This window comes from Clupea harengus, chromosome 13, assembly GCF_900700415.2.
Source record: "Clupea harengus chromosome 13, Ch_v2.0.2, whole genome shotgun sequence".
Taxonomy (NCBI): domain Eukaryota; kingdom Metazoa; phylum Chordata; class Actinopteri; order Clupeiformes; family Clupeidae; genus Clupea; species Clupea harengus.
The window spans coordinates 22,776,682-22,786,112 of NC_045164.1; the positions used below are offsets into that span (position 1 = coordinate 22,776,682).

Consider the following 9,431-nt stretch of genomic DNA (forward strand, 5'->3'; position numbering starts at 1 on the left):
AGAATGCAAATTCAAAACAGTTTATTTTTCTCAACAAAATAGTTCGATTACTTTTTTTTTAAAAGTCAAAATGAGTCTTAAAATAAGCACGATGGGATTGTCATTTTGATTCATGTGAACATCTGCTATTCACCAGATAGTAGAGGTATTACCGTAATTATGCAACATGCCGTTCCTCACTTGACGCCGATGTAACCCACGAACAAATAAAAATATAAAGACAAAAAAAGATAAAATGTAAGATAACATGATGTATAGGCTTCGATAACTGCCTGATCTACACGCATCATAGAGCTATTGACTAAAGTGGCGCATTAAAAATAAATAACTTGAGATAAAATCAACTTAAATAATTTATTCATGACATTTTGATGTTGCACACAGGTCCTCTTGGTCTCTCTCCAAGCTTATGTATTTAGGTTGACACACAAAGTTGTACAAAAGGCATGTTTGAGTATGAAAGCATTGGGATTTTTATTGATGGCTGGTATTGTATGACATTGGAATAAATAAACAGGTAAATGCTTGCACAATAACACAGCTGCAACAGATGTGAAAAAAAACGGTGAGGTTTGCAAATGAACGCATAATTCTCTTTTTAAAGTTTACAATAAATATAAACAACCTCCTTGAGCAAATGCACATGGTGTTAGTCTAGCAATAAATAATTACTCTGCTCTCTGCTCAATGTGGAAATTAAAGTCTTTTTTTTTTCTCCTGCTGCAAGCTATCCCTCAGACTAGTGATGAAAAATATACAACAAGATAGTCCGCTCCCTGGTCTACAGTCCATGCATTGTGGCTCTCCACCACTGACCATTTTGGTAAACTGTGTTCAAGCACAAAATAAAAGTCACAAAAGCCACAGAGTAATATCTGCTCTCTGAAATGCACCACAGGGCCCTTTTTTGAAACGTTTCATTTGTAAAACCCTAAAATCTAGAGTACTTTTAAAAGATGATCAAGTAACAAACATTGCTTGCAAACGAATGAGGACAGTATTATTGTGTTCATCTCATTTTGTCAGTTTGAAATGATATAATTTCCTTTTGAAATGTAGTCCCATAAAATGATGGTAATAAAAGTCTCCAGATAAAACAACTTGTGCTGTACCTACATATTTTTTTTTAAAAACAAGTTCCACTGTCAGGATTAAACACATTCAGACTGACAAGGCCATGTGTGTCTGTAGAAACCATTCTGATTCAAATTCAAAAGCTGCTTAACACTTTCCCCCCCCCCTCTTCTCTAAGAATCAGTACACAGTATTTTTGATTCAAGACAGGTTTTGCACTGGGGCTGTGTGTGTATATTATATATTACATACAAGTACCTTGTTTGACAAAGCAAACAAAAAAAGAGAAAATAATTTCATATATTTTTTTTTTATAAGTGGAGGAAATGTTCTCAGTATAAACTCAGTACAAAGCCTGAGAGGTCAGACACATGAAACCCTCAGCAGTCAGTCTGCTCAGCCCCGGAGATAAACGACTGGATCTTTTTTTTTCAAAAGGGTCACATGTCATAAAATGAAATGAAACTGGGGGGGTATTTCAAAATCTCTAGTGATGATGAATCTCTTTGCATGTACTAAAAAAAAACAGGCATTTTGTTGTTTTTCTCCACTTTGGAAAAACAACAAAACTAAATAATAATAATAATAATACAAAAAAAAAACAGGAAAAGATGACAATCATTGAAGGACACACTTCTCTTCTTTCTTGGCCATCTTGCCTTTGTTTTGCTCCAGAGTTCTCTCCAGGTGCTCGTCCTCTTCCTCGGCTCTGAGGACAAACAGAAGACAGACACGTGTGGGCATGGAGGCAGGACACACGTGTGGGCATGGACACACAAGGACAGACTCGGAGGCAGGGACACTGAGGCACCTGTGGGGCAGGTGTGGGCCGTGTCCAGAGTGCTGGGTATTACAGACGGGATAACACTCACAGTCTCACACACACACACACACACACACACACACACACACACACACACACACACACACACACACACACACACACACACACACACACACACACACACACACACACACACACACACCACACACCTCGCTACCTGCATGCACTTTCACTCCGTGCTCCGGAGGGAACTACACGAGTCCCTCACGCACTCAGCAGCAGCCTGCGAGCTCCCCCGCTTTCAACAGCTCATCCCTGGCCACTCCACTCCACGACAGGGCCTTGGGGCTGCACTTCCCCAGCATTCTTTGCCACGACAAGTGATCGTGACAGAGACAGAGACAGAGCGAGAGACAGACAGAGAGCGAGAGAGAGATAGAGGACTTACTGTTTCTCCTGGGCGTCCAGGTCTCGCACCAGGGCGTCCCTCTTGTTGACCAGTATGACCAGTTCGTCCAGGAGCAGCTGCTCGCGCCTCTTTTGGGCCTCTGTCTTCTGCCAGTCTGTGGGGACAACAGGACAGACGCCGCTAAGAACTCTTGGTATTTCAAACCAAACCAAAACAATCTACACAGCAAGGCGCTCGCGAGGCTGCCTTTGAATGACTTTTAACTCCCAAACAAAACCCCCAGGTACTGTGTTTCCTCCAGTAATCATCCCCGATTTGACTAAAGCTGACATGTTCCTTTTTCATGACTGGTGGCAATAAACAAGCACGATGACTAATGCTCCTCTTGTATGTGGTTGCTGCCGTGTCGCCTGCTATTTTAATCCCAGGCGCGCGATGTTCAGACATGAGTAGAGTCGAGTGGAGGAGCCCCGTGTGGGTGCGGGGCAGACACTCTGATATATCAGGCCGAGGAGAGGCGTCTGGAAGCGTTCCAGAAGGTTCCGGAGAAGTCCCACTAGGGGCCTGGGGCTCAGCACCTCTGAGCAGGGGCAGGGGCAGGGGTAGGTAGAGGCTGGGGTAGGTAGAGGCTGGGGTAGGTAGAGGCTGGGGTAGGTAGGGGCTGGGGTAGGTAGGGGCTGGGGTAGGTAGGGGCTGGGGTAGGTAGGGGCTGGGCCAGTCCTGTAGGTAGGTGAGCCCTGGGGCCGGGCTTTAATATCAGTGCCACATTCACAGACACGACGATACCAGTGCAGATTAGAGAGAGGAGTCACAGCCAGCCTGGAAGCTGATTTACCGGCAAGCTATGCCTTGCTGAAGTTTACACACACACACACACATAGTGAAAGGCCTACACACACACACACACACACACACACACACACAAATTCACATTTAGCCAGAGGATAGCATATTTACATAAATTCAAACACACAAGTGCAAGTTCTACACAAACAAATCCGTGTTGAGGTTGTGCCAAACCAAATATTCTCAGAAAAGTAAAATAATTGATCTTGAAAACATGTTGTGTGCATTTATCCTGATTTGAAAATAAAATGATCTAAAAATAAAGACTATTTCCCGCCTCTTGTTGCTTTAAATCGCAACAGTTGAGCGCAGCTCCTGCTGGGCAGCATGTGTTTGTCCTGAAAGGTCTGCTCTTTTCTCATTTAACCTCCCCGCCTTTGAAGTCGCCCAGAGAGCGAAATGAGAACAGTTCCAATATTTGGCCTGTTATTTTCCCCCTCCAGACCCTAAACGAGTCCTAGGCATTGTGTCATTAGCCTTGTACAACAACGAACACTGGAAATATGCTGCTAATGTTTTTTTAGGATGGCGGTTAAGACATCTTCAAAGAGGCAGGTCTGGGGGTGAGGGGTGGGGTGGGGTGGGGGTCTTTTGGAGATTAAAGAGCATTGCTTAAAAAAAAAAAATGCTAAAGAAAGCACTTGCTGCTACCGTGGTGACGTGTACTGGTGAGCGGTTCTCAAACACGGAAGAGAAGACCAGACCCAGCCGAGGAGGGCTGTGCAGGGCAGGTAGGAGGGGGGAGGAGAGGCAGGGCGACAGGCAGCCTGACGGGGCTGTGAGAGGGCTGGTTGAAGGGAGAAAAGCCTGTTGCTGAGTGGTGTGGTAATTGGCTGTCCCTCCTCTCCTCTGCCATGAGGGGCTGTTTACAGCGCCACAGCCACAGTCAGGTCTGGAGGAGAGAAAGAGTGAGTGTGTTTTTTTCCTCTTTCTCTCTTCCTTTTTCTTCTTTTTCCCCTCTCCATTCGATCTGTCGTTACTCCTGCCCCTCCGTCAAAAAACCACAATGCCCACTTCACAAAGGAGCTGCCCAGAGGGGCTGAGGGGACGACTGCAGCCAACAAAAAAAAAACTTTTCTAGAATATTTTGAAGGTAAATGGGGTGGGGTGTGTGGGGGGAGGGAGGGAGGGAGGGGGGGTGGAATCCCCCTCCTTTTCCAGCTCATTCTCTGCCCCTGTAGCCGTGCTCCTCTGTTCCCTCTCTCTCTCTCTCACACACACACACACACACACACACACACACACACACACACACACAAGCCAAGAAGCCAAAGGCTCCGGCCCAACAGGGAAGGAGCATGCTGCTGTCAATCACCAGCCTTGCAGTCCCGCCCCCCTCATTAGGAAGGTAAACAATAAAGAGGATCAATGAGGGACATCGCTGAACAAATGAGAAGCAGGACATCACCGCCCCCCCCCACCCCCTATCACACACACACACCCCCCCCCCCTGTTCCAAAAATAAATAAAATAAGATAAAACTGGCAGGCTAGGAAACAAGGAGCAGCCTAAATGTCTCCCTCCCTACTGCAAAACAATGAGGAAAGGGAGGGAAGTGAAAAAGAGAGAGAGAGAGAGAGAGAGAATGGTGCAAAGAGTGTGTGCACAATTCTTTTGGATTACTCCTGCCTCTCTCTCCCTTTCTTCGCTGCCCTGGGCAATCCCGTTAAACCTCACATGCTTGGTGCTTATTCAGATAACCCGAACAATGCAGACCAATGGTAACCATGTGAGTCTTCACGAGCCACACAAGAATGCACTGGTTCAAATCCCCATGACCCCCCTCCTATGCAAAATTTATTCAAGAGCGCTAACTGCTCAGGCAGCTTCGTGAAAGCAAGTGCTCCAAACTCGCAGTTTTCCGCAAGTTAATATTTTTTGCCGATTTGTTTTCCCCCCCAACAGCTGCAACACTCGAGTCCCGGAACCAGGACTAGGATTTTGGGGGGCGAAGCAAAGTTTTCTTTTGGGTTTTTTTTGGGGGGGAAAAAATGCTTTGTGAAAGTTGGAATCTGGAGAAAGGGGAAAAAGGGGGGGGGGGGGGGTTACGTGATCCTGTTTCACAAGATCTCAGCCTCTTGCTCACGCCGACTGACAGGCCAAGATGGCGCTGGAGAGGGGCCAACTCCGGCGAGCAGACAAAGAGCATCATGGGAAATAATGGGTGGCGGTGGCGGGGGGGGGGGGGGGAGAAGAGGAAGAGGTCGTCAGAGGAGTAAGTCTCTCAAAACGAAAACAGCAACTTCATATCATTCGAACATTAAGAACAAAAAAAAAAAAAGACTTAATTAAAAGTCCTTTACTTCGATAGTTGCTCAATGTCAAGAGCATGACATGGCACATCAGTGGGTCCTGATTGGTCCTTTTTTCGACAGCGCAGTTTAGACTTGTTGAGGGAAAAGTTCACACGTACTCAAGAGGGAAGTATGACGGGTGAGTCACAGGATGGCACGGGGTCTAGGGTCCGTGTCTAGTTCTGCGAGTGGAACGAACCCTTCAGGGAAATCCCACCATAGGAATCTACCAGTAGTAGTCACAAAACAGGCAGTAAACAGATGAGAATAATGTGTGGGGAAAAAAAATTGTGAAATTTGACACGTTTCCCAGCACTCTGAAGGGAACCTTCTGACTAACGTTGCGTTGTGGTATCAAACCGGTTTAGACGCCACTTAATTACCCATTATATCGACAACTGCTTCTCCATATTTTGTTAGCGGAACCACAGTGATGTGTGGTTAACATAATGAAAGCACAAGTTCAGAATCTAAACACTGAAAGACTATCTAAACACTGAATTTGTTTTTGGGTGGTTGTACTGAACTCAACTCACACAACCAGCATTTACATTCTAAGTTTTCGAGAACACAGAGGGGGGATTCAAATAGCTCAGGAGGGAAGGTAAACCCCTGAACAAAACCTTTAGAAATCCTAGAGATACACTCCGATGGAAATTAAACAAGGTCTCTGTGAATAGTGTAAGAAAGGGGGAGGCGTCCCTCCTTGCCTTATCTCCAGTTCCAGTCAACTAGCAATCTTGAAAGAGTTTGCAACATCATCAAAGCTGGCCATTTGATAGGATTCTAGTGCACCTAATCAATCTGAGGAATACCGCGGCCCAGACGTGTAACAAAGCTCAAATAGATTTACAAATGGGGTTGTTGGGGGGATAAGCTCCTGCACAGGATTACATATTGATTTTAAACATATAAAAAAGCTTATCATATAAAACCGTAGCCACACACACACACACACACACGCACGCACACACACAAAATAGGAGACCTCTGCATAAATCCCTTTAAGAGTGAAGCGTCCACTTTCAAATAACACGCCCCGGAGTCAACCAAGTCACAGGAAAGAGGAGAGAGAAAAAAAAGTGTGTGTGTGTGTGTGTGTGTGTGTGTGTGTGTGTGTGTGTGTGAGAGAGTGTGTGGTAGGCAGATGAAAAGGGGCAAAAAGGGATCAATTTTGTGGCGGGGAATTGAGAGAGCAGGCGTACCGCACGAGGCCGAGCTCCCAGACGGCTCTCCTCTCACCCAACAGGTAGACGTGAGACCCTGGAGGAGGGGATGGTGGAATATCACTTCATACGGAGACGCTGGGGCGCACATCAGCTGCACCCCAACTCCGCCTCTTCGTCTGGGGAGTACTTAAACACGGAGCACCCACACACCCTCGGACACTTTCACATCCCTCCACTAACGCTCGCTGGAGGGAGGGGGGGGGGGGGGGGGGCTTAGAGTCATTAGGCAATCAGTCACCGCTATCGGTGTCTCTCATCTGACGAGACATGGCTACGAGCAAATTTTGTCATGTGTAGACCAACAAATCAACACCGTGTAATACATCAATCAATCTCCTCCAAGTATAGTTTCATAGACACCACAACAGGTTTCCTTTCACCCAAACAAGCAGGTCTATATAGACACACACACACTGACACAGACATGCATACACAGACATACACACCTAGTTCAGTAGTGCCTTCTTATCATTTTACATTACATCTGGGCAGCCACATTCACTAGCGCGGGTCCCTAGCGACACACATAAGCTAGTATTGGTTCTAATCTTGTTTTAGTTTTTCTCCCTCTCTCTCAGATGCTGGTTGAGCTGATTTGATAGTGGTGGTGGGGAGGTTGAGAAGTCTCTCTGGTCCCCCCCCCCCCACCCCCACACACACACACACACACGTGCACACACAGACGCGCACACACACACGCACATATACTCCACATTTGCCCAGCCGTCGCAGGTTAGACCAGCCTTTAGATGATGTTTCTGTGAGGAGATTTGGGGGGTTGCTATCAGGAGTAAATGTGTGTGTGTGTGTGTGTGTGTGTGTGTGTGTGTGTGTGTGTGTGTGTGTGTGTGTGGGTGTGCGTGCGTGTGTGTGAGTCTGCTTGAGCGACTGCACGGCTCGCCTCCCTCTTCTCTGTGTCATCAGCTGGCCAAGCAAATCAGCAATTACCTGTCGGCAGCCGGCCGCCCTGAATGGACCTGTTGGAGCACCAAATAAGAGAGGGGTGTGCCCGCCCCCTCGCCACCAGCTCAGAACTATCTCTGCCGCCGGGGGAAGAAAGCCCTCAGCCGCACGCCCAGAGCTCAAACCCTCTGGCCGGGGAGAGGATGATGGAGGAGGAGAGAGAGAGAGAGCAGGAGAGCAGGAGAGAGGGAGAGCGTGGCAGAAGAGAGAAGAGAGAGGACATATCTCGAGGAGACTGATAAGTTGGGAACCCTTGAAAAACTCCAGTTTAGTGTGTGTAGTGTGTGTGTGTGTGTGTGTGTGTGTGTGTGTGTGTGTGTAGGCTGAGGGAGCGCACTGAATGCTGAACACGCTGGCAGGCAGCGGGGATCTACAGCCTCACAGGCGCCACACTGAGACACACACACTCTCTCCTCACTGCTGCCCAGGCTCACGCCATCCTCCACACTGAGACACACTGAGACACACACACTCTCCTCACTGATGCCCAGGCTCACGCCATCCTCCACACTGAGACACACATTCTCCTCACTGCTGGCCAGGCTCACCCCATCCTCCACACTGAGACACACACTCTCCTCACTGAGACACACACACACACTCTCCTCACTGAGACACACTGAGACACACACACTCTCCTCACTGATGCCCAGGCTCACGCCATCCTCCACACTGAGACACACACTCTCCTCACTGAGACACACACTCTCTCCTCACCGCTGCCCAGGCTCACGCCATCCTCCACGTGGCTCCGCCCACTCCAAACACACACTACTACAGCCACTTCAACCCTGCGGCGTGACTCAGTCTGAAACATTTCGGAGTTTTGTTGGTGTGGAGATTTATTTAAGGCTGTGTTGGGTGGGGAGGTGGGTGGGAGGGTGGGGAGGTGGTATCACGTTCGAGACACGAGCATGAGCGTTGTCTGCCAGCCCCAGCACTAATGGCTGTTTACAGGGGCTGGTAGACAACCAGCACTTCCTATAGAGCTGTGTGTTTCCTAATGCTCATGATGCTCAGGTGGTGGTGGTGGTGTTGGTGGTGGCGTCCCTGTTTGGCTATGCACGACCACCAGTGGCCCAGTCCCCCTCAACCTAATTACAATTGATTTATGATGGATCAGGTAAGCTTTATCAGGTGCAGAAAGAAATTACCATGGCTGGCCGCGGGGTGCGGCGGGGTCACCATCGAATAGCAAAATCAATTTGCATTGATTGTAAAAGGTTCATTTTGCAAAGGAGGACACTGTCAAAGGGATTAAACTTAACCAGACAACTTTGATACCACACAATAGGCTTTTTTTATACCTTCCTTTTCCCTGGCAGGATAACATGCACTCTGAAAGATTATGTGTGTATGTGGTGTGTGTATGTGAGTGTGTCTCTCTCTGTGTGTGTGTGTGCGTGTGTATTTATACATTTGAATTCTCGGATGTCTGCGGACACATCAAATAGATTTTGCATTGACGTGTGTGTGCCATTCAGGCTTATGGCAGGTATATTGTGGGTCACTATACATAACTGTGTAGATCCTGCAGCTTATCGTTAAACATACGAATGCACTACACAGAGCCCAATAACGGCACAATGTGATACCACATGAAATAAACCAATTCTTTTTTTCCCCCATTTAAAAAAAAAAAAAAAATAAAAAATGAAATGACTCATACCATAGATGATACAATCATCAAGTTTTAATGAACTGCTATCAGGTCTGTTCTTTCTGCAGAGCCCCCATCCCCCCAAAAAACACACACACACACAGACACACAGACACACACACGAACACACACACACACACCTCTCTTCCCAATATCTCATCCTCTCTTACCT

General features: G+C 47.3%; 1 protein-coding gene across 1 annotated transcript in view; it reads right to left on the reverse strand.

Moving 5' to 3' along the window:
* Window positions 1-449: 449 nt before the first annotated feature.
* The window catches only part of ehbp1 (EH domain binding protein 1), a 138,134-nt gene continuing 129,152 nt past the window's right edge, over window positions 450-9,431 (reverse strand). Inside the window, exons 19-21 of the mRNA XM_042709615.1 lie at window positions 9,430-9,431; window positions 2,307-2,421; window positions 450-1,783 (exon numbers count right to left, since the gene is read on the reverse strand). The exon at window positions 9,430-9,431 is cut by the window's right edge and continues 72 nt beyond it. Coding sequence (XP_042565549.1) covers window positions 1,693-1,783; window positions 2,307-2,421; window positions 9,430-9,431 — 208 coding nt within the window. The 3' untranslated portion in view covers window positions 450-1,692. The remainder of the gene's footprint in view (window positions 1,784-2,306; window positions 2,422-9,429) is intronic.